The sequence below is a fragment of the Alligator mississippiensis genome, chromosome 5 (genome assembly GCF_030867095.1).
Source record: "Alligator mississippiensis isolate rAllMis1 chromosome 5, rAllMis1, whole genome shotgun sequence".
In the NCBI taxonomy this organism is placed as follows: domain Eukaryota; kingdom Metazoa; phylum Chordata; order Crocodylia; family Alligatoridae; genus Alligator; species Alligator mississippiensis.
In genome coordinates this window covers 116,218,237-116,244,161 of record NC_081828.1, presented here as the reverse complement: position 1 = coordinate 116,244,161, position 25,925 = coordinate 116,218,237, and the positions used below count along the sequence as shown (strand labels likewise).

Below are 25,925 nucleotides of genomic sequence, written 5' to 3'. Positions count from 1 at the left end.
TTCTGTGGCCTCATAAAGACATTCAGTTTCTCTTGGGAAAAGTTTAGTAAGAAATCCCTATGTGTGGCCAAATGAATGTCTCTGTTAAATATGAGGAAAAAGCTAACTGATATTAATATATAAATATGTACATATTCAAACAGATGTACATATGTGGACCAATGTATTTCACATGGATAAAATGCATATACACCAGGATAAGATACTAAAGGATAGCTCCAAAACTAGATTTCACAAAGACATATGCCACTATAGGGCTAAGTACAGACAGCGGAAAGCCTGAGGTGGAATTGATTCAATCTACACCAGTTTCTCTAAGCTGTATGGATTGAAATGAAACCGAACTGAGCTGATGTTCAGTTTTTCTTTGGCCAAAACAGACAAATGTTTGAACTGGTCATTTCCAGAAGGAGGTGGGCACTCACAAATACCTCTCAGCTCCCCCAACTTGGAAACATGAGGGACCTGCCCCCCTGCCAGCCTCCAGCCTGTCAGGCACAGGGGATCGTCAGGGGGGTAATGGACCCCTGCTCTGGCCTGGGCCCCTCACCCAGCAGGGGTTGGTTTGAGGGGTGAAAGCCCCCAAGCACAGGCTTTCCCTCCCTGTCCCCTCTAAGTCTTGTTGCAGTGGCTGGGAACATCAGGCCCCCACCCACGCACCAACCCCCAACCTGTCAGCCATAGAGGGCCAGACAAGGAGGGGGATGGACCCCTACTCCAGTCTTCCCCACATCAGCAGAGGCCAAAGTACATCCATTCGTTCCTGAGTTTGACATGCCAAGGGCTGGTGAAGGGACAGGGACCTCTCGCTACAAGTTGATGGAGCTGGGCTGCAAGGGGAAGGGGAAGGGAAAGCCCATGCTTGAGGGTTTCCCTCCCAACCACTGGTTAGACTCTTGCTGGGGGAGGGGGGGCAGAGTGAGGGCTCAGTTCCCCACCCACCTTGCCTGGCCCCTGCCATGCTGTCAGCAGGCCTGGCTCGGAAGCAGAGGTTTTGATGCCTCAGCTCTGTGATGGTGGGGGTGGAGCGGGAGGTGCAGGTGACCCAGCTTGGCAGGAACTGACAGCTGGGGCCCCAAAGCATGCAGGTATGCTGAAGGACTGTGGCTTAACTGGATTCACTGTTGGATCTGAGACAGAAGTTGGGTAGACTGGCTTACCCTAATTCAGTTAAGTTTGATGCTACATCCATCCAGGTTTATCTTAAACCAGTTTCAGCCTATTTGAAAGCTGTTTATGTGCATTCTGTTGCGTTACAGATTTAAACTGGTTTCCAATCACTTATATGTAATTTCTGTCCCTGGGCTAGAAGCTTAACAGAAACCTATAGAATTCAACTTTGAGACCAGCTAGTACCTCATAAGCTTTGTCCAATGGCACGCACACCCCAAGAGCCAGGGTGCCGGGGCTGATATGGCCCACTGAAAATCATGTAACAGTTGAGATGATTGATATTTACTTCCTTTGCAAGTATTTTATTGTTGGATAGTAAATCAAACTTGGACTTGGCAGACTTTTATACCACTATCCTGTTGATTGACCTTGGTCAAGTCCCTCAGTATGTTGTCTCAGTTTTCTTATCTTGTATAATGAGGAGAATGATATTTATAGCTTACAAATTGCTTTGTATGAGCTGGGCATTGTTTTTTTATTATCAGCTAGTATAGCTGGATCTGAATCATGATGATGACAAGATGACTATAGGCTTTTTGGGACTTTGAAGATACCTCATGCTTTTCAGTTATGATGAACTACAGTGGTCATGTAAGATCTGGATCATATAGCATGCTTGATAGATGATGCCATAATCCAAGTGTATCAAATAATGGTGCAGCTGGTGTGGCAGCATGAAGAAATAGAGGAGCTGCGCTAATGGATCAGGCAGTATGTGCTGCATGAAGTAAAGACAGTGCTGTTGGTTTCCTTCCTGGAGTAGCTGGGGCATTGGTGGAAGGATGTCGCTCAGAAACAAAGTCATTTTGCTGTCTTACTCCAAAGGCTATACCATAATGTACTGCCTCTTGCTTAGAGCACTTCTGAATTGAAGTTTAGCCCTGTATCTCCCCATTGTAAGAACTTCAGGTACGGATACAAATGCTGGCCCACCTAGGGCAGTATGGAGTCTTGGTGAAGTTGGGGTGCATACACAAGTAATATTTTTCCTGCAGTTAGGCCCATGAAAGCACTGTATAGCTGTGACTTAACATGCATACATGGCTGGAGAGCACTTTTAAAATGGCCAGTTGAATGAAAAAAATATCGTGGATGTGTGAATTCTCTGGGACATAGATGTAGAAAAATTGCAGCAAGTGTTTCAAAAGTCTATTCGCCCTGTAACTATAGACATACCAGTGGTTGCATAAACAGTTAAGATAACACATTTGCTGAACATATTATTTTTAAGCATTCTTGAGTTGTTTAAAGAAGCTTTTTGCAGTAGGACAAGCCTTGGAGTGGGTGATGCATTTAATACATGCAAATAAGTATTAGACTGCAATGCTGTGAGTTGTTTTCTAACTATAAAAACTCCACTGCACTTAGCCTGAAGTGTGTTAGTATATGTGAGGCAAGGGAAAGTTTATACTTTTCTCTTTGATGTAAAATGGAAAACTGGGATTTATTGCTTCTGCTTCCTGAACTGTAATGAATAATTAAAAGAATGACACACAAATTTAAAAAGTTACATTGGCTTTAATTTCAGCACCTGCAAAACATTTTATTTCTGTGGTTAAAATTAAATAATACTTCCTTGTTGTAATCAACATTTATTCACAATAGGAAGAAATAATTTAATTGCAAGATAAAAGCCACATGTGAACATGCTGAAAAAATAGCATAGAAGTACTAGAGGGTTTACTTGTTTCTGGTTATTCTTGTAAATTCCCTGAGAAGCAATAGTGAGTAATGGACCATAACATATTGCAAAAAACCTAGCAGTTTGTTGGGGAAGTAAGTGGAACCAGCTTTGCCCATCCCTCTCTTTATCTCTTGATTTCTTTTTCCTTTTTCTAAAGAAAAAGTTCAGTTGTACTTAGCTAGGACCTAATTATATGCATGGAAATATGGCTTATATTTAACTTCATTGTGGCTGAGTGAGTAGAGAGATGAAATGAGAAAAACAATCCATTCAGCTAAAATGGATTAAAAATTTAGTGAATGTGAACTAATGAATATGGGAATGTGTAGGAATTGGCTTGAAATGGAAAGAAAAGGAGTTTACGTCGGTAGGACACTATAGCCTAATTCTATACTTGGACATTTTCAACCAAAGCTAGACCAGAATTCATAAGAGAGACTGGTATGGTTAGCTTTCTTACCTGCACATATCATTTTTCTATTAATTCATTTGCTTTTTTGAAACAGTCTGAATCCTATGTCTGAAAAATTATCAGCCTGAGAACTACTTGCAAAACGTTCTCAGTTTTGTAGATATGCACAGTACTATATATAGGTAGTAATTTAGATATTAGTATTAAGTTAAGTCTTGAGATCACCTGGTATTGTATTTTTCTGTGCTGGATGATTGAAAATTCACGATTAACTGTTGTTTCGTCTTTAAATTAAATTTCCTTTTTCCATTAAACAAAAATGATTTAATGATTAGAGGAATCTTAGCTACTTCTCAGTCATGTCAGACTCAGAAAGCTCCAGAGTGGCAGCTGGCCGGAAGCACACCTGAACTGATTTAATTGCATCATTTCCAAGTGAAGCAGAAGCAGGGTGCTCTTCTTAACAGCACGTTAAATTGTGCTGAGTAAGCAGCGTAAGTCCTTGAAATAAATGACGCAGTCTGACTTCGGAGTGCATGGAAAGGAGAGAAAAGGCAGACCTATGTTCCAGTCACTGTTGCCGTGGTTTTAGGTATATAAAAGTGACTGCCTAATATAAAATGCAAAGAGTCCTGGGAGCAGGCACTGGGACTCAGGAATCCTTGCAAACCCCTAGGGACTGCTTTCATCCCTGGGCTGCAGTCACATTCCCAAGCACTGTTTGCAGCTGTTTTTGTATTTTGCTTTAGATAGCCATTGGTTGAAAAAAAGGAATGACTTGGCAGCAGGTACTAGAAACCAGGGCCCCCCCTTCTGGGAAAGTGTTGTGGTCATTGGACCATGCAAGCATGCTTCTTTTAGCTTGTTTTCTCTCTAGTCCTGTAACTCTTCTCTTTTGGTGACCAACTGGCACAACTTCAACAGGAGAAGGATGGATAGTTCTCTTACTTTCTCCATTTTATAACTTGGTGGTTGGGGGACTTGCTTAGTTAAGTGGCATATGTAGGTCCAAACCACCATTGTTTTTTAACTGAATTCAGAGCTGTCAATGAGAGTCGAATAGGTTCCTATGCAGGTATGCCTAATCTGCATATCATAGAGCAACTCTCTCACAAAAGGACCCTGAGGATCCCAGGGGAAAAAAACTTCCACCTTTTACCTCCCCTGTGCAAAATGAAGTTTCTTTTCTTCCTGGGAGAACTTTTACAATCTTTGAATTCTCCTCAGCCTGACCCAAAAGCTTGCAAAAAAAGAAATTGTTGGTTTAATAAAAGATATCACCTCTAGCCCATTTGTTTGTCTCTAGGACAGTAGAAAAACCTTGGGGCTTTGAAAGTACCCTGTAGATGGGTTTATGACAATCTTCTGAAGTAAATCCTCTATTACAGGGGTTTTCAACCTTCTTAAAGGTTGTGGAGCAGAGGGTGGTGGTGGCTGGATGTGGAACAGCGTGGGTGGCGCAGGGTGGTGGATGGCAGTGGTGGTGGCCACGTGCGCGCTCCCCCCTCTCCCCCCATGTCTGGCTGAGGCCTGCAGAGGGGAGCCGCTGCCCTCGCTACCCACCCCTCCAGCCCTGCTCCTGGGAGGCAGCAGTTGAGGGGTGGTGGGTGCCGGCGCTGCATCCTCGCCTGCTCACACGTACCTCCTGGCCCCTTTCCAAGTATCTCCGGGAGTGCACATAGCCCTGGTTGACAACTACTCTATTGTTTTTCACCATATGATATAGGATTTCATGAATTCACAACTCCTTGTTGTTGTAGTATTTCTTTTATCTTTTTAGAACCATTTTCATTTTTAATGGCCTACATTTTTAAAACCCTGTCTTTGTGTTTCTTGGTCAAAAATGCAAGAATGCAGAGAGTATGTGGATATGGACACACACAAGTTCTTAGGCAAGCAAATGACAAAGTTTCCATACATACACTTAAAAATGTGGACCTGATTAGTTTTTTAGGTCTGATAAAACCCAGATGACTCTTGTGCAGGAATGGAGCATCTTAACAATACTGGATTTTCGTTGATAATGACACCAACTCCCATTCCATATATACTTACTGGTCTCATTGTATACCTCTGGCAGTCATTGTAAAGAATATTTTCTTCTAAATTGATAGAAAGAAGTTGTCTTTCCATGTTCTTAAGTATATTTCATACGTATCATTTCTGTCATGAAAGTAGGGAAACTGAGGCCAAGAGAGGTCTTGCTTGCACATTTACCTATAAGTAATCTAAAATATCTGTGATCATTAACCTCTAGTTAAGCCACACTGCAGAATGAAAGAAATTACGTGCTAAGATGGCAGTAGAAAGAATGATAGCATAGGAAAACAAAACCTGCTTATCATGTGGCATAATGCAACTGGAAAAAAATAGCAAAGAATAAGGGATGACTTTCTATGCAACCGGAGAATAATGTTTAATCTGTGGCTCTCCTGTTTTGCTGCACTGCTCTGCTAGAATCCAAAAACGCTGTTTGGGAAATAGCTCTCTCCTTCTGTGGTGGCACATATAGCACAAGGAGGTACCAGATGCTGTAATTAAGTATTTTCAAAGGTTGCAAAGTGAGTTGATTAGGTGGATTACTAGGCCTAACAAAGCCCCGTCAAGATTAAGAGTTAATTGTGGATCTGAAAATATTAGAATTGATCTCATCTGATGTTCTCCTCTGTGCTGCCGCGTGCTATAAACAAACAGCTGCTTTAGTGGTAACACTTCCTACAAAGGGGGAAAAAGAAAATAATGTGGAGCTTTAATTTAAAACTGTGATAAAACCTTGTTCATTTGCTTTCCCATCATTTACAATCTCTCTAATTTTCTCTCTCTGACACACACAAAGCAGATTTGCCTCTCAATCTTCAGCAGAAGTTTAACTGTAGGGGCACTCTAGAATAAGCATTAAGATTCCTTCTAGAAAGACATTTATTGCAGGTGCTTTCTATAGTCTGTTGGTATTTCACAGATGCACACATTACAATAAAAATACATTATTTACAATGATTTGTTTCATCCACAAATCTCAAAGTCCTTGGCAAAAGTGACCAAGTATTAACGTTCCAGTTTTAAAGAAAGGGTAACTGTGGCACAGAAAGGTTAAATTACTGGCACATAATTTAACATCCAGACCATGGGAAAAATGGGAATAGAACACAGATTTTGAGTTCTAGTCTTATATTCTATTCATTATGGAACATGTTTATAAGGATTAAGATCATCAAGTTCTGGCCATTGCTGTTTCTACAGATCTTGATCTACAACTAGGAGTACTGGTCATGTCTCCTGACTGTTCCACTCCACTGAATTTCTACCTCCCAGAAGGTAAAACGTGACAGAGCCATGCCATTGTGGGAATGAATCAGATAATTGCTATCAGTAAAGGCTTGATCCCAAATGGGCCAGCCATCTGCAAATGCCACTGAAATCAATTCTTAATCCCTGTACAACATCATGAACTCAGCTTTCTCATTCAGGTTGAAAATCAGTGTTTTCTTGGAGGCTTGCATTAAAAATTGTTCCCTAGCACTTGAGTTCTTCCATTTACTTTTAGTCTATTGCAGCTGTGCTCTATTACTGCTATTCTGTATAGGAACCTCTGAGTAATCCAGAAATCATTTAGGCATTGTGAAATAAAGAAACTATATTTTTGTTACATAGAGTTGCAATTTTTTATATGAACCAAATGAAGGAAATGTTCCCTTCCCCTGGTTTGTGACATGCACCAAGGTGTATTCCAGCCTGAGGGTCAGATGGTCAAAGTTGCAGTTGTAATGATTTGGGGAATCTGTACAATTTATGATTCATCTCTATGTATGAGTAAACGCCATTGGAAAGGTTAGGCTTCCCTACCTTCATTTTTATCGTTTTACCTCTGTATTGAACTGAAATAAAACATATTGTGATCAGGGCTAATGGAGGTGCATTAAAGCTTTAAGATCTTTTGTTTACTTAAGGACAGACATTCAAAAAGCCTGCACTGAATTGATTCAGTCTTTGCAGGTTAGTCTAACCTGCCTAGATTGAATTGATTTGCAAGCTCACAGACATTTCCTCTGGATTGAGGAAGTGCAGGCACATACCTGCAATGGATCAGGTTAGAAGCTGGGGGGTGCTAGAGCACCCTTTGTTCCCCTCCACAGTGCTGAGTGGAGGGCAATAACTGGGCCCCAGCAGAATGCTCTGATTAGGGAGGGGTATAAACCCCCACCTGCCAGCACCATCCCAGGCGTTTCCCCATTAGCTGGTCAAGGGATGGAAGTTCCCAGCCCCTGCCTAGCACTCTGAGGCAAAGTGGGGTGTGCAGTGCTTGCATCTGTTGATGATACAGAGCTTTTCAATCTCTCTTCCTGCTTCTTTATACTGTTTGCAGCGAGGGAGCCAGCAGGGAGATGATAACACAGCATTTAGCAGTCCATCAAGAAAACAAAAGCCTCTCTCATTACTTCAAGCTCTTCTTAAACAGCCTTTTTCCAAGGAAGGAATGGAGGGACATCACCAGCTGACCTGTTGATTACCTCCAAAGAGCCCTAAATGGACGCACACATACACACCTCTCATCATTAGCTAGCATGCCACATGCTGGCTAGGTCCCATGGGGCTTGGGTTGGTGTTGTGGGAGATGGGAGGGAGGGGGGATCCCTGTTTAAGCAGCCAGTGGCAAGGGGGGAGGGGAGAGAGGGGAAGCCGGGGGAAGCCAGGCAGTCTCCGCCAGAGCTCTGGCTACAGAGCAGTGGAGGAGGGCCAGCCCTGCTCTCTGGAGCAGGGAGCACAGCCCAGAGCTGCAAAGCATCTGGGATGCTGGGGGACTTTGGTTTAACTTAAACAAAGAAGGGGTCTGGGACAGACATTGCATAAACCAGTTTGACCCAGATCAGTTAAGTCTGATACTACATTCAACCAGGTTTATCTTAAACCAGTTTCAGCCATTTTCAAACTGGTTTATGTGCACTGTACTTATGATTTGTTACAGGTTTAAACCAGTTTTTGATCACTTAAACTGGTTTATGTGTCATGTCTGTCCCTAGCCCTGGAGGCTAAGAGGGGGCTACTGCCTAGGGCAAAGCAGTTATTGAAGCCTGAATTCCAAGGGTTGATAACTAGATCTCAGGTGGGTGTGCTGGTTACTTTGAGGCTGAAAAGGAATTGCATGACAAAAGGGACCGGAGGTTATAAATAAGGTAATTGTTTGTGACCCATGGTATAGAGCAGGAGTCAGCAACCCCCGGCACACATGCCACGCATGGCACGTGAGGCCATTTGCCTTGGCATGCCACAGCCAGCCCCGGCTCTGGGGAGCTGCTGCCACCAATGGAGCCCAGGCTGCTCCCAGCAGGGCTTGCAGCATCCCAGCTGCCTGCTGGGAGCAGTCCGGGCTCCCAACTGGCAGCAGCTGCCCAGAGCCAGGGCTGGCTGTAGCCGAAAGGCTTCAAACAGCTGTGCCGGGCTCCGGCATCAGCTCTGCACCAGTATGTGCACCTGCGCCTTGGAGCGGGCGGTGGGGGAGGTCCTGAGGCAGCGCAGCCCCGGTCTCTCCCCCACTCCCAGCACAGAGGTGATAGCAGGCTTCCTGAGCCCAATGCAGCTGTTTATAACCAGCCTGGGCTCTGGGCAGCTGCAGCAAGCAATGGGCAGGCTGCAAATATCTGTGCTGGGCTCCACAGGTCCGGCATCAGCTCCATGCTCCCCCACCGCCTGCTCTGAGGCACGGATGTATGCGCTGGTGCAGACCTGATGCCGGAGTCTGGGGCCTGGCACAGCTGTTTGGAGTCTCCTGGCTGCAGCCGGCCCTGGCTCTGGGGAGCTGCTGCCAGCCAGGAGCCCAGGCTGCTCCCAGCAGGCAGCTGGGATGCTGCAAGCCCTGTTGGGAGCAGCCAGGGTTCCAGCAGGTACCCCAGGGTAGCTGCTGGCAGCCACAGAGCCCAGGCAGGGGGGCAAGGGGCAGCAGGGCTGGGGGGGCAGGGGCTTTGGGTGGAGGGCAAGGGGCAGTAGGGCTGGGGGGCAGGGACTTTGCCTGCGGGGCACAAGGCAGCAGGGCTGGGGGGCAGGGGCCTTGGGTGGAGGGCAAGGGGTGCAAGAAGGGCATCTTGCCATGTACCCCTTGCCCTCATTTTGTTTTTCTGCCATGCCGGGACTCCAGTACCTTCCGAGGTAGGCATTGTGGTGGTTTTCGGCACTCCGACCAAAAAACATCGCCTACCCCTGGTATAGAGAATACAGAAGAGAACTGATTGTGAAATGGGGGGGAGACTACAACCAAGTTATTCCAAAAAAAAGTGCAGTAGAGGAGAAGGAGGTAGACAGAATTTTGAACTTCTTGGGAAGATTTTGGTCTAAATCAAAAGAGCTCCCAAGAGCAGAGAAATGTATGTAGGTCTCTATACTATTTCTCCTGCTAGCTCAAGTAGAGCGTGGTTGTTAATTGGACCTTACTAACAAATCTGTGAGCTGTTTTGCTTGTTCTAGCACTTATCCTGGAAGAGATGACTGAGAATCCTGGAATGCAGGAATAGGGCCTGAGGTAGCTGGGCTGCAGTGGCCCTTTTTGACGGAGCGATTGCAGACTGAATCTGTGCCAGGAAGCCTAGAACCATGGGTGATATTTGGTACTTAGTGAGAGGCACAGAAATCTAAAGCGGTGGCCTCAGAAAGTTGGGACCCGATCACTAGCAGCCTGCTTTGTTGCAAGGAGAGGTAATCTACCAGTGCTTTGTAACGGCAATTAAAAATGGAAAATGGTTTTCCACAAGAGAATTTACTTTCTCTGCTGCTTGAATTCAAGGGCCACCAGTTTATAAATGACTTCACCTACTTGTTAAAGAAACACACAAAAGAAAAAGATTTGTGTCATTTTGTGTCACATTAAGTAAAAAGGGCTGCTGCGTAAGCAGGTAGGAGATGGTAATTGCTTAGAAGAGACCACTACTCTGTAGCTTGGTAACTGGCAAATTTTCAGAGTATAAATAAGGACTTAAACTAAGATTACCCACTTTTGGATTTTTAGATAGATGGTTAATTTAAAAGGAATTTTATTTTCAAAGACCTCCTAAACCCTTTCCTGGGTAGCATATGCATGTTGCACAGTAAAATGGCATGCATTTGAGTGACCTATGGTGAGAGAAATTTGATTTTGCTATAGGGAGGAAAAAAAATAATTAAGCAGAAGTGGAGGGTGGGGATAGGATGTTCCCTCAGGAGATGATATGCCCTACTTTCTTTTCTCACATTCTGAAATCCATGAATCTTTTACTTGCTTTATCACTTTTCCTGATTCCCTGCAGGCCAACACTGACAGCTAAGCCTCTGTTTTATCTTAAACTGTTCAAACTTTGTCGGAAAATGACTTACCCTGCTGTGTTTGAAAGTGGCTACATGATTGCAGGAACCCACCTACTGGTTACTTGAGGTCCAGGTGATTGCCATTGTTTGAGTGAAATCATAATGTCAGTGCCAGAGCAGCTGGTAGATTGTTAAAATATGTTCTTATACAGCTTCCAATAGAAGACCAGGAATTTTAATGGGTATGTGTGTATTTTATTCAGTCTAAAACTCTTATTCAGCTCCCATGACACTGTGGTATTAACATCCTAAGAAAAGTATTAAGTAAAAACTCAGTCATATTATTAGGGCTACTTCTGAGTATAAGCAGTCATGCAGTTTGCCTTGTTTGTTCATTCTATGGTCTTTATCCACTTCTGTCAAACACAGCTGTTTCCAACCCATTCTGTTTTTAAACTGGTGGAGTAATACAAATCAGCTTTACTGCTATGGTCCAACCAATTAGAACATGCAATTTTTGATAAAATACAGGCATTAAGTGATAATTCACCTCTAAAAATGAGGTTCTATTGGAGTTAATATTGTAATATCTCTTTTTTAGTGGCTTTTACGTATGCTGGAGCTTGATAGACTTTGAGGATATTTTTATTACAAAACAAGATAAATGGATGCAAGAATGGTAGATGTGTCTATTTAGTCTGTGTATCTTGAAATGATAATACTCATATAATGCTTTTCATCTCCTGAATGCTTTACAAGCAACAATTTTTCCCTATTATCATCTCTGAAAGTGGCTACATAAGCAAATATGATTATTCCCAAATTATAGATGTGAAAAGTAAGGCCAAGGGATTATATAATCTAGGTCAGTGTGTGGGGTGGGTACCCCTCTTGCTCACTTCTAGTTACACTATTAGGCTAGGGACAGACATTCAAAAAGCCAGCACTTGAATTGATTCAGCCTTTGCAGGTTAGTCTAAAGTGCAGAGAGTGAACTGGTTTGAAATGGAACAGACCTGTGGGCAGATGCCTGCAGTTGCTCAGGCCAGGAGCTGGGGGCACTAGAATGCACCCTCAGGTGCAGGGAAGCTGTGGGGAAGAGAGCATGGGCAGTTTGGGCTGAACTGGCCACAAAGGGGTTTAATTTCCCTCCCGCTGTCTCACCAGGAAGGACCTGAGCCAGATTTGTCGGTTGCTCCCTGCTCCTGCTGCAGCACTGGGCACCATGGCCCTTGAGGCAGAAGGGGAAGGGAGAGGGGTTAGTCTCCCTTCTACCCCTACTGGCAGCCAGGGTAGAGGGGAGACTGACTGCCTGCTGTGGAATAAATCCCTGCTTTTCTCCCTGTGGAAGGATGGAGAGAAGGGGAATAACCCCGTCCTTGCCCCCCGCCCCACACCCCCCTGCAAGAGGCCCTATGGGTTGGCTGTGCCCCCAATGGGCCACTGCAGTGGGAGGGTGCAGGGCCCTTGGTGGGTGTGGCAGCCTATCATAATGTCCAGCAGCATGAGCCCCTTCCTTGCGGGGTGCCCAACTGTACAGCTGGCAGAGCTGCAGCGGGCTGCGTGTGGCAGCACCAGGACCCAGAGAGAGCCAGAGCCCCCCTCAGCGTCGCCACTGTGCAGGGTCAGGGCTGCGCACTCTGGTCCCTGCCTGTACTGTGGGGCTGGGGCCAGTGGCAGCAGCAAAGGAGCTGCTGCAGCCGGGCTGCTGAGAGAGGCAGTCCTGCCGCAGAGCAGCCCCAGCTCCGCTTCAAGCCCAGGGAGTGGTGCTTTGGCCTGGCAGGACTGAGGGACCTGCTAGGGACCAGACAAAGTCACTCCACGGGCCACATCTGCCCAGCCTGTGGCATTTGGCATTGCTCCCACCCTGCCACTGGAGTGCTGAGGGGGCAGCAAATGTGATGGGCAGAAGCCCTTTCCCGGTGGGGGGGTCGTGCTGTGGGGAGAGGAAAGCGGCCGCAGGGGCAGCGCAGAGGGGGACTCTGGCCCCCTCTGGGCCCCAGTGCTGCTGTGCACAGCCCACCCTGCAGTGGGGGCCCCCTCTGAGAAGGGTTTCGCGCTGCTGGACATTATGACAGGCTGCTGCCCTATCAAGGGCCCTGCCCCTTCCCACTGCAGTGACCCAGCAAGGGCACAGCCAGCCCATAGGGCCTCTTGTTGGGGGGAGCAGAGACAGGGTTATTCTCCTTCCTCCATCCTTCCACAGAGGGGACAGCAGGGGCCTATTCTGGTGCAGGGAGACAGTCTCCCCTCTACCCTGGCTGTCAGTAGCAGTAGAAGGGAGACTAACCCCCTTCCCTGCCTGCTCTGCCTCAGCGGCCATGGTGCCCAGTGTTGCAGCAGGAGAGGGGAGCAACTGGCAGATCCAGCTCGGCTTCCTGCTGGTGGCAGAGGGAGGAGGGTATTAAACCCCTCCCTGGCCAGACCATTGCCCCTGCCTGACCCTGTACCGACTGGGGAGCAGAGGGGTGGGACCAGCCTGGCTGGGATGGAGCAGAGACCCCAACCCAAAGAGTATGCCGGGATGCTGGGGGTCTCTGGTTTATCTTAAACCCGTTTCAGCCATTCTGAAACTGGTTTATGTGCACTGAATGTCTGTTCTGCTACAGGTTTAAACCAGTTTCTGATCACTTAAACCGGTTTATGTGTAATGTCTGTCCCTATCCTTGAGGGAGAGCACTTTATGCACTGGATTTTGAGAGTGGTGTACGTATTTTAATTTGGCTTAATTTAAATGTATTGACAGATTAAATAAAAGTTGTAAGCCAAAAGAGCAATTCAGTTTTGTATGATACACAATAGGTCCTTGTTTTGGCTTAACAAAGGTGTATCTCCCTCCTGCCCCACACCTGAGTGCAGCTAGCAATGTAAAATTTGCATATGCCTCAAGTAATGTGCTTCCCCCTGCCAGAAATGTTCCCACAGAGTCTGATCCTGCTGAGTTTCCCTTGCAGCGTGCTAAAATACCACTCAGGACAATGGGACTGGATAGCACGCAGCACCTTTTTATACTTGGCACACTGCAGAAGATTACATAATAATCTCTAAATTACGCTTTTGAAATGCGTGGTATGATCACTTTTTGAGTGGATTCTCTGTCATATATTTCCTAAGTGACGTCAAACAAGTTGCTTCCTGTCTCTATACCTTTGTTCCCTAGTATTGCACAGTACAGATACTAATTCCCTCCTTTGTTTGGGTATTGTAAAGAAACACTATTATCTGAGTGCCACAACTGAAACCAATACTGAGAGTCATATTGGTACACAGACAGATCTACCAACAGGTAAATGAGGGACCTGGTGATGAACTGAAGTAGGAAGGCACAAGTCAGCACAAGAGATGTTACTTTTGCAAAATTAAAATTATATGCCATAGTACATGAATAATAGCTGCCATTGCTGCTTCTGCATGGTTGCAATATAGGGAAATTTCTCATCGGTACTGTTACTAATGGAGCAGGATTTTAAACAGAATGGCTTTCATTCAGTGAGTGATCACATGAAATAAAAAATTGTATATTATAATATCTCTTCTCTCTCTCTCTCTCTTTTTTTCATCTCCCCATACAGCTTGTGGCCAATGCTATCCTTTTTGTCAGTGTAAACCTGTATGGGGTTTTTGTGAGGATTTTAACAGAAAGGGCTCAGAGGAAAGCATTCCTTCAGGCCAGGAACTGCATAGAGGACCGGCTGAGGCTGGAGGATGAAAATGAAAAACAGGTCAGTTGTAAATACTCACATACTTTATCTCCTCTTTCTTTGATATCATTGTAGTTAGAAGAGTATGCTTTTTCAGTGCAAATCAGAGAATCTCCCTATCCTTACTCTTTCCCCCCACACTAACACCTTCCTTTCCTGAATTTGACTTCTTATCTCCAACAAAAATGCAAAGTATAGTGTTACACCCTCAGCTAGCTCTATTAAATTACAGCAACATATGCCAGCTGAAGGTTTTGTCCACAAGTTAAGAACATGCCATAACAGAATATAGGCCCTGACCCTGCCAAATATGTAGGTGCATGTATAGCTCAAAACTCTGGAGTTTTCCTATTTCAGGAAATGGCCTTATTCCTGTGTTTGAAATTTGTGAAGGTACTTACCACGCTGAACTGGTGTCGCTGACTAGATATGTTTCTGAGATATAAAGTATACCATACTATAATAAAGGAGGGTTTAGCTTTCCTTCTCCTCTCCCATCTCCTCCCCCCCAACAGGAAACAACAGCAAACTTTGGATGGTTGGATTAAAAAAAAAATGGAACTTGGATAAATCTTCTGTTCTGTGATGTGCTTTTGAAGATAAAAACCAACTGACAAGGGAACAAATTTTCAAAGGCATAAATTGGAATTAGTTGGTTAAGTTTTACTGAAATTCAATGAGAGTTAATCTATTTGTGCTCACATAAGTTCTCAAAACTAACTGCCCTGAATTTTGCCCATCTCTAGTTTCTAACTTCATACAACTTATTTTTATTTATAGGGAAGCTAAAAAGGAAATGCGAGAGAAAACGTTTACCATGCATAGTCTACCTAGAAACCATAAAAGCATTTTTATAAATTAGTCTGAAAGCAAATATAGTAGATTCACTTCTTCTCAGTAATATATTTGCAAAAGGTATTATGATTCAGTTAACAGGATGCACCACAAAATCTATATTGTTGCAATGGTGAAATGCTTTGGTTAGTGACATACAGTATCCTTAAACGATCACTTTTGCTCTTAAAATAAATCAGAGCACTTCAAAAACCAGGGGAGAGGTGGGGAACAAGACCTGATTACAAGCTACAGTATTCTTATCAGGTCACTGTGGCCTAATATAATTTAAGTTTCCATTTGATAACATAGAGTTCTGGTTGACACATGAGTTAGTCCCAGTGAGATCATAAGAACTGTTGAAAACTTTGGAGGTGAGGTTATATTTAAGAGGATCAAAGGACATTATTCAACTATTTTGGCATGTCCAGTCATTCCAGGACTATAAATTCACTTTTAACATTTAATATTTGCAATTTGCAAAATACCAATTTTTGTTTTATTATGAAATGTTGTCAAATGCCCTGATATACATACTGTAAACTTTTTACATTAAGAATTGTAAACGAGCATACTAAAAATTTTCCCTTATGTTTAAAATTAAAAAGTAAAAATACGTCAATTAATCAAGGGGGGGGGGGGGGAGCAAAAATGGACCCTTCTTGACTTCTGAGCATGAAACCTTTCTTAGTAAGTGTTGACTTTGTAAGACTGAGACTACAGCTGCATCTGCCAGTGACATTTCCTGCTGTGTCCTATTTATTTATTTTTTCCTTCTAAAGGATACATTTGTGGTAGCAAATACACATGATAATTTTGATAAATCTATTTTTAATGGTGCAAACTGAGATATCTTGTTTGTATGCAGCATTTCAGAAAGTCATCATGCACTGTATTATGAGCTTGCACATGTGCATTTGGAGATGAGTAAATTTTAAAAATATTTAGTTTAAAGTTCATAATGATTTTTACCATTCATGGTGAAGACAGATACACAATCTCATTGGCATAGCAGCATATGTTCATTATGCAGCCAAAAGGCAGACTAAGGTTCAAGAGCAACCACTGAATCAAAGGGCTGTAGGCATTCTAGGATTTTGAAAAGTGGGGTGCAGATGTTGAGGTGCATCATCATATATAGGACAACACCTGTTTTTTTCAAGTTAAAAATAAACTAGAAGTTGTACTAATATGCTAGGGGCTGAGGGCTGCATTATACAGTTTACAATTGAAGCACAAACAAATACAACTTCATTGGATCAGTTAAAAACATTTGCAAGGTTGCTCATTAGCAAGAGCAGCTAACACACAGCAGCATTGCAGAACAAAGGATAGCCTGGCTGGTGGACCATTAAGACCATTACAAAGAAGAAAAGGTTGTTAACACCTGTGAAATGACGATTATAATGAGCCAAATAAGTCAATTGACTCCAGTACTGCCTGAAGAGAAATGCTGCTGGCACTGCCAGGCAGTTGGTTCTAAACTTTGGGTGGAGCAGCAATTAATGGTGGGTGCAAGTGTACCCCCCTTGGATCCCTCCCTGCCAACTCCCTGGGCCAAGCAAGATTTATCATATCAGAGAATAACTGTGACCAACCTCTTGAAGCAAGGACATTGCTTGTGTTGGTCATAAATCTCAGCAGCAATGCTATCCTTCCTAGAACAAGGAGATTAACATAAATGTTATAAATCGAGTTCCTGCTGCCAGCAAAATCAAAGGTTTTCCCTCCCTGAATATATACCTGCATCTCTTCCTCCCTGGTCCTCCTTCCCCCACTCCCTGTATCTTCTACCTTTTAGTAAAAAAGCAGGAGAAAAAGTAGGTTATGAATATGATTGTCCCTTGCCTATAAGAGAATGCAAAGTGTTTCCTCTCTGCAATTTAGTGTCCCTTCTTTTTTGGAGCTCACAACAGAGCAGGGAGAGCAGCCTTCAAGGGGGGACTATAGTCCATAAATTGAGAGGAGACAAAGGGATTAACCTTGGTCAGTACAGAGAGGGAAGTAATCTGCTATTAAATCTAGACTACTTCCCTCCTGGAACAAATGAGGACCCAGAAATGGAATTAAATTGAGTAATTTTCATTGGTCTTCTCCTGGGGTAGTCCCTCTTTTTGGCAGGTTGTACAGATAGTCTAATCCCCAGTAGTGTGCTTGATGGTATGTGTGGTGTTCATTCATTGGGTATTTGCTTGGCAACAGTGATATTTTTCTGCATATTCCTGAGATTTAGTCCGAATGAAATTGTATCCTTTCCATCACTGAAATGACTCATTTCCTGTAGCGCAAATGGCTTGTGAAAAGTCTATTGTTTCACTAATAAAGGGTGAAACTGATTGCCTTTCTGCAAGCCTTCATCACCCAGTTTTCAAATCATTGATGACTCTGTCACTACTTAAGTGGGCATGTACACAGCCACAAATATTTGTAAGTAGGGTAGAACTATACTATCATGCTAGTGAATTGCTTACTGCTTTAATTTCTTTCTAAGGAAGGTGAGCATGTGTTTCTAAGGAAGGTGAGCATGTCTACACATGTGCCCGACTGAACAATTGTTACTTCACAGTCATTTAGTACTTGCTTTAGCTTTAGCAAGTACTAAATGGCTGCACAGGAACCACTGTTACTGCAGAGTCCCAGCGGCGCACAGATCGTTTCCAACTCTACTATGCAGTAGCAACAAACTACTGCACAGTACTTTATTTCTGCTGTACAGTAGCAGCGGTGTCATGGTTCATGCCCACTGACGCTACGTTGCCGTAGTGATGAGCTACATTGCTGTGGCTTGCCGCTATGGTGATATAGCATCGCATGTAGACGTGCCCACTGTAGGATAAAGGCCTGCCTCTTGCACTGTGGGCAGGCTGATCCCTGTGAGAATCTATAATGCCTCCAATACAAGGGTCTCAGCTACACAATTTATGGTGATGGATTGCTCTCAGTCTTTCCCTCTACCTTGCCCCTTTGGCTAGGGGCAAGCGAGACTAGCGGGCATCTGAACTCCAAGGTCTCTGAACTTGGGGCTTGTACATAGGGTGCCTGCCATTAGATTTGGGACTATTTGAAGCCTCAGGCTAAAGAGCCTAGGAGGCATGATATTTTCCCGTGGTAGCATCACACAGACTTGAATGATTGAACTCATCTGCTCTGTTTAGTTGACAGAATTTAGAACTGATTTAGCTGATTTGGTCCAAGATGCTATTTTGTTTTTTTTTTTTTATTTCCTATGTTTGCCCAGTATAGGCCATGTATTTTATAGTCATGCTAAGTGTTGGCTGCATTTAACCAATTTCATAATTGGCTTCCACTACTGAGCAAATGCTGCGTTTGGCAGCAGTTTAATGATAGATAATGTGTTAATGAGGTTTCCTTGTATGCAAATGTAAGACAAGGGGCTTTTTCCCTATGTTGATTGGGAGAAAAAAACCTAATCTTGTATTCAAGTGAATATTGGTAAATAGTTTGAGATGTGGAGGAGGGTCAAATCCCTCTTTTATTCAGTTACTCAGTATTGTTTAGGATGTGGAGTGATATCAGTTCCATTTCCCTTTATGTCTAAAAGGACTTGTACCCACAGCTCTCCATTGCCATTCTATAGGATCTTTTAGAGTGTGTTGACTTGCACATTCACTGGAGCCCAGACCACCTGCAAAGGAAGTCTCCTAGCCACCAGGCTAGAGAGGCCTTACCATTGTCTCTCTGTGAGAGGTTTCTACTAGCATCTGACAAAGTAGGTTGTCACCCATGAAAGCTCATGCCTCTCTAAACCAGTTAGCCTGTAAGGTGCAACCCTGCTGTACCTTTTGTCCATTTTCTTTCTCAGTGAGTTTTGAAGTTTTTCATACAAAATGCAGTGGCACAAACATGAGGGAACAAGGAATGCATAGCTCAGAGTTAACCGTAGCCTAGCTGTTATTGTATTGCCTTGAAAGGTGGGAGAATTTTTCACATTCTTCAGGCAAGTGTCTCTTACCACTAAATTCAAGGATATTCTGACATTGAATTCCTCAGTCCCTCTGGGTGAAGCTGTTGTATTTTGTATAAAATGTCTTTAATCATTGAAGCAGCCACAAGTATGCGAGAATGAGTTAGGTATTTAAGGCTTCCTAGATACCTGGATTCTGGTTCTTACTCCAATTAATAGTTGTTTTTAAAAATAGAAAAGTAGTAAGAAAATGTTCAGGAACACCCCAGCCTAGAATTCCCTACTGTATAGCACACTATTTGGGGTCCTCTGCTAAGAAGATGGGTGGTTTGTTTCAAATCTCTTGTATAGAGGAAGGAGTTGCAGTGGAGCTCCCAGATCCTAGTTTAGAGTGATACCTGATGAATTCTTGGTAAAAGTATAATACTACCCCCGCCTTCTCTGGCAGTGCTGTCAAAATACCTTTCCCTTCCCCTCCCCTTCCTCACAAGTTCCCAAGATGAAATGTTTCAGGTCAAGTAAAAACATTTTTATTTTACATAATAATAAATAAAGAATGAATGATTTAGGTTTCATTTCTGTATGAAACAATATTAACTTTGACACAAGCAGATATTTTTTTCTGTCTGGTTCAGTGGCTAAACTGAAAAATCAATTATTCACACACCCCAGAGAGGAGTTACTTGCCACAGTCCCAGCAGCATGGTTTATAATGGATCATTGAGTATCCCAGCACTTTTTGATTTGCAATTATAATTTTCTTCTCCTTTAGAAAATCCATTGCCTTTCAGGATCAGAATTTATAGTATTGAAATTTTCATACTAAAACTTTTTTAAGTCTTATCCTAAAAGATGAGTATACTCAATGGCAACCATTAGTTAGGGGCTAAATTAAGGAATAGCCCCTTCTGGCCTTAAAACCCATGAATATATAAAAAGACAATACTTCTTTGTAGCATAAAAGGAGCAATAATGGATTTCCCAATGGATTTCCCAATTTCAGGTTTTCTCTAAAATGTTTGTTGCAGCCTGCAGTTTCTGAAAAATCTCTTGAGTTTTGTGATTGCCTCTTTTGAAAAGAGCCTTTGCATTGCAAAATGATGTGCTACAAACCCTGCTCACCCAGGCTTGGCAGTGGAAAATGTCTAGCCAAAGAAATTGCAGCAATTAAAATGTGAACTCTCCATCACATTCATCTGAATGCTCATCTTTATAGTCCATAGAGGCTGACTACTGGCTTCATTCTTCCCTCATGTTAGGGAGGGGCTCTTGCTAGCTCACATAATGGCAATTTCTGCACAGATTTCTACTACATAATCTTTCTATTAGGCCCTGCTTCTGCCATCACTTAGACATGTGCTTAAACTTGACTGCCCCAAGGTAACTCGTGGTACTGTTGAGCGCATGCTTAAATGAGGCTTGACCTGACTACCTTGTTCCAGAGACATAACTAGCGATCTTTTTACCCTGGGCAGAGACATGGGGAGGTGCCAAGCACTGGAGATCAGTTAGAGTTGGGGGAAAATCAAAGTGCTGGATAATCTTACCTGACCCCTGCTGCTGCTGCTGTTGTGCAGTCTCTCTGTATACAGGCCCAAACATGGGTTCTCTGGAAGGCTTCCATTCTGGTGTCTCCTCTAGTTCAGTTCCCAGAGCTGGTGCCCTGCTTGACCATGCTTAATTATGCTAATACTATACCCTTTACTGTTCCCTTCTGCAACTTGCAATGAAGAATAGAGGTACCTGAATTAATAAGCAACTTCATTATATGGTAGTATTTGGACACCACAGGTCTACTAGTAGGCAGAGAAATGCCTAGTGAATGTCCTAGTATTGTAGTAGGAGCTGGAGTTCTCACATAAATGTAAAGGGACTGGAAACAACACAGAAGAGATCCCATAGAATTTATACCTTTACATAACACAAACCATATGAACTCAAATTGCATTGCATCTATACTGTATGAATATTCCTAAATTACAAGTGTTGTAACATCACTGCATTAAATGGAAAAGTACAGAAAACCCATAGTTTAATAAAAGAACCTGCTTATCAAGGCTGGCATCAAGCAATGACATCTTCAGTTTACTTCAAAGTATGCTGCTTTTAAAAAAAGAGGGGGTGGGAGGGAAGGAAAGGAAGCTTTCAGCCATTCCTGTTTGCCACAAGCTATGCCAAGCAAACAGGTCTTAACACATATAAAATACTGTATGCGAACTCTGGTTCTCATTGAGAAGTCTCAGTTTAGCTAATGTTGCTATTAACTTCTTCCCTGTTACATGGTGCTGACTGCAGGTATTGATATAGTATATTGGAGAAGCTGTTCCTTTTTCTGATATATTTTATTCATAGGTATGTTGAAACAATCAAATAAACTAAATGTGCTTTTAATTGTCATAGTGAGGTTTTTTTTAAATTCATTTCGGGTATAAAAGATACATTAAGGATAAAAGATACTCTAAAGATATGTCAAGGATTTTTTTATTTATTGTAGCATTCTAATATCTTTTGACACTTCGGCTGTTAATAAGGATTCGGAGATAAATACAAATTTGTTCCTTTCTTTTCCTTTTCCTTCAGGAAATCCTCAGTGCAAAGAATTGTATAATGTTTCAGTATTTTCATTTGTTTTCTTTCTGACATCAGTGTTTTTCAGGAGACAGAAGGGAGGAGGGAGGGGTAAGAAAGAACAGATCTCTAAAAATTATCTAATGACAGATTTGCTACCCTATAGCTTTCTGTAGATAGCAGCTTGTATAATAGTTTAGAGCACATGATCATACATCAGAACTCTAAAAAGTCAGAATATTTGATTTTGATATTGATATTGGAATTAAATGAGAAGAGAGAATTTGAAATGATATTTTGTCAAGCTTAGCTTCTAAGTCTAAAGCACTATTTTGTAATGTAATGTTGTACACATACCCACACACCTTTAGGGGAAATAGGTACCTTGTAGAATGGAAATACAAGGAGACAGTTTCATGCCAGTGAAGCATTTGTAGTGTATTTCAGTAAGATGCCTCTTGGGGAACATCTACCAAACTGCTATAGAGAAAGGTATATCCTCATGAGTAAGTGAATTTTACTGTTGTTCTTATAGTGGCAGTAGAAATCTGACTATCCTGAATACTCTAAGGCAGGCTATCTGTTATGCTTGCAAATTAAATATTACCTTCTTGTTCTTGCCCCTACATGTATCTTAAATGCAAACAGAGACTTTAGTGCAAAATTAACATATTTTTCTATTTCATCCATCCTTTAAATATCATTTTAGCAGTTCCACAAACTCCAGTAGATCTGCACCAATTTAAATCAGTTGATCTAGTCCCATATGTTCAGGGTTGCCAACCCAAGACAGGTTGGTTTTTTTTACTGATGATCTGCAAACTTTTTAATGACAACCAAACTTTTTAAACTGACCTATATTTTATATAATGCAAATAGACCTTCTTCTGGACTCCAGAGAAGGTCCAATTTCAAACTATAGTAAAAAAGGGTTATATTGTCGGTAAAAATGTTGCTGATTATCACTTAAAAAAATTCTTGTGTTGGCAACCCTGCTTGACTGCAGCAAGGATTCCACCTTGCTACTGTTCTGTGTCTGTGCTTCAACATTGTGTCTAGCTTCTTTCCCACCATGAGGCTTCAATCACCTCTGGTTGCTTCATGTTTTTACAGATGGCTCAAGGTTTTGGGTTTTTTTTCCTTTTCTTTTCTTTTTTTAAATGGATTTTCGCAACAGTTGTTGGTATCCTGGTTATTTATGGAATGCCTGTGAATTCCTGGACAGTTGGCAAACCCTGCATATGTGCTTTTCCATGATGGTTTATATCTTGTTATCACAGCATTCCACAGCACGCTGTATGCCATGGGCAGAATCCTGCCCTTATTTGAACAAACCATCTATGTTCTGACAGTAATGTTTTGCTTACTTCTAAAATAGGCCAGCATGTGGTACTTGATAGTACCTATGGCAGGGGTGGGTAAAATACGGCCCGTGGGCCATATCTGGCCCACCAAGTGATTCTGTCTGGCTTGCGGTGTTCTCTGCTCTCCTCCCTCCCTCCTGTAGGAGGTGCTGGCTGCAGCAGCTCTGGTTCCAGTTCCTGGGACTGCAGCCTGCGATGGAGTGTGGTGGGGCCTGAGGTGTATAGCAGGGTGAGTGCTTGTGGGACAGTGGAGGGACCCAGTCCCTAAACACTCCCCACCCTCCTCTCCCTCTGGCCCAGCCCCTGCTGCAGGTGCTGGTGTGTGCCAGGCTCTGGTGCTTTCCCCTCCCCATCACCCCATGGCTTGAGTTTACACATGGCAGCAGTAGAGAGACAATGCGAAGCCCCCCCTCAGCCGTGAGGATCTTTGCCATGGCATTGCTGTCACTGTCACTGCTGCACTATCCCCTCCACGGCCCCCCACCCCAGGGCTTCTGCAGGGGCCCCCGCTGGGTCAGCAATGCCACAGCACTGATTCTCATGGCTGTAGGGGGGCTCCCACTTCCCATGCTGCCTCTCCACTGCTGCTACATGTAAACTCACACAGTTGCCCCTGCACCATGCTGCTCCAGTGGCTGCCTGCTTTCTGCTGTCATCATCAGCCGGCCTCCAAGGAGCCTCCTGTTCCTGTCCCCATACCTGCCCTGATATGCTGTCACCCCACACCCATCCCACTGCCATAGCTGTCGGAGAGGAGGAGAAATGTTGATGCTCTGCATGGCAGCAGAAGGAAGGAAGGAGCAGGGAGATGTGTGTGCATGTGCTTGCAGGCAGGAGGCAGGTCCCCTGGGACTCCAGCCCTGGAACAGCCTCTGCACCTGGTGGTGAGGAGGGGGGTATAAGCCCAAGTCCCAGGTGCACCCCTGCACACACACACACATGCACACACACACCCCAGAAGCTGCCCCCCTTCAATCAGGCAGACAGCCACCTACACCCCAGCAGCTGTGCCTCCTTGATCAGAGAGATAAGCAAATGCACACAGCAAGTCTGAGGGGCACAAACTCCACATCTGGGAGCAAGGGGTAGCTGCTTCCCCCAACCCATCCTATCTCCATTCCCTCCCCCCCAACAGGGGGGGGGCAGCTGCTTCTCCCCGTACCTCACTCCCTGTCTTGGTGCTATTCCCTCTTTCCTTCCCAACTGCCTTGCAATACTCCCCTTCCCTTCCCAAGCTCTAGTACAAAGTTTCATAGTTTCATAGTTGGTAGGGTCGGAAGGGACCTGAGCAGATCATCAACGCCGACCCCCTGCCATGGCAGGAAAAAGTACTGGGGTCAAATGACCCCAGTGAGGTGTTCGTCTAACCTCTTCTTAAAGACCCCCAGGGTAGGAGCCAGCACCACTTCACTTGAAGTTGGTCCCAGATCCTAGCCACCCTGACTGTGAAGTAGCACCTCCTGATGTCTAGTCTGCATCTACCCTCTGCCAGCTTGTGACCATTATTTCTAGTCACTCCTGGTAGTGCTCGGGGGAACAGGGACTCCCCCAATACTTGCTGGTCCCCTCTGACTAGTTTGTAACAGGCCACTAGATCCCCCCTCAGCCTTCTCTTGTGGAGGCTGAACACGTTCAGGTCCCTTAGCCTCTCCTCGTAGGGCCTGTCCTGCTGCCCCCTGATCATGCGGGTGGCCTTCCTCTGAACCCTCTCAATGCCGTCCACATCTCTCCTGAAGTGCGGTGCCCAGAACTGGATGTAGTACTCCAACTGCAGCCTGACCAGTGCCGCATAGAGGGGGAGGATTACCTCCATGGACCTGCTCGACATGCATCTGTAGATTCATGACAAAGTGTGGTTGGCCTTCCCGACTGCGTCCCCACTCTGTCGGCCCATGTTAATTTTGGCATCAATAATGACCCCAGGATCCTTTTCTGCCTCTACACTGAAAAGAAGGGAGTTCCCCAGCCTGTAGGTATGCTGCTTGTTCTTCCTCCCCAGGTGCAGCACCTTGCACTTGTCAGTGTTGAAACCTATCCTGTTCTCATCTGCCCACCCCTGTAACCTGTCTAGATCCAATTGCAGCCTATTCCTCCCTTCTAGTGTGCCCGCATCCCTGCCACATCTTAGTGACATCAGCGAATTTGAATAGGGTGCTTTTTACCCCCTCGTCTAAGTCACTGATGAAGATGTTGAACAGCACGGGTCCAAGGACCGAGCCCTGGGGGACCTCACTGCCCACATCTCTCCAGGTCAAAAATGACCCATCCACCACCAGAAAAAGGACTGGGAGAAGCCTGGATCTTTTCTTTTTTTTTTTTTTTTTGGCAAGGCAGACCCTGCAACAGCAGCATCACAGAGGAAAGGGAGGAAAAAAATGGCTTGGATCATTCCAAATGGTAATTCCCCCTTCCCCTAGTATTTGGATTTTTTATCTATAATTTGTTGAAGCGTTATCTTTTGGAAAATGTTGTGTGTGGGGAACTCTCTTCGATTAAATCAGTGCTGTTCTTGGGGAGGCCCAATGCCCTTGAAACCCCCACTGATTAGTTGAGAGCAATGGGGCAGGTTTTTAGAGGGGTTGCAACCCCTCACTACCCGAGAGGTAGTGCCTGTGCCTTGTGGTCTAGGGGGCAGAACTTCTGGGGCCCCAGATACAGGTCATGCGGGCCTTCTGGAGATGCAGTTTTTCTAAGTCAAGGGGTGGACCTTCTGATGTCATGGACCATGTGAGGGGGGCAGGGGGTTCTGACATCAACATAGTGGCCAACGTAGTGGTGAGGGAGCAGGACTTGGTGTCTGGTGGGTGGGTCTTCTATGTCATGGACTGTGACAAGGCAGGATTTACAGTTCCAAGACTGCAACCCCCCCCCCCACCAAAAGGAGTACTTCCAGGGCAAGGGGAGGGACTTCCATTGGCAAAGGTCAAGGATTAGGGGTGGGACTTCCAGTTCAAAGATGGTGGCCAGGGGCCAGGGCACCTGTAAAGGGGCAAAG

The 25,925-nt window shown here is 44.2% G+C and overlaps 1 protein-coding gene across 1 annotated transcript in view; it reads left to right on the top strand.

The window, feature by feature from the left end:
- ADCY1 (adenylate cyclase 1) overlaps positions 1-25,925 on the top strand; it is a 278,084-nt gene that overhangs the window by 69,626 nt on the left and 182,533 nt on the right. Inside the window, exon 2 of the mRNA XM_059728633.1 lies at positions 14,111-14,260. Within this exon, the coding sequence (XP_059584616.1) occupies positions 14,111-14,260 (150 nt within the window). The remainder of the gene's footprint in view (positions 1-14,110; positions 14,261-25,925) is intronic.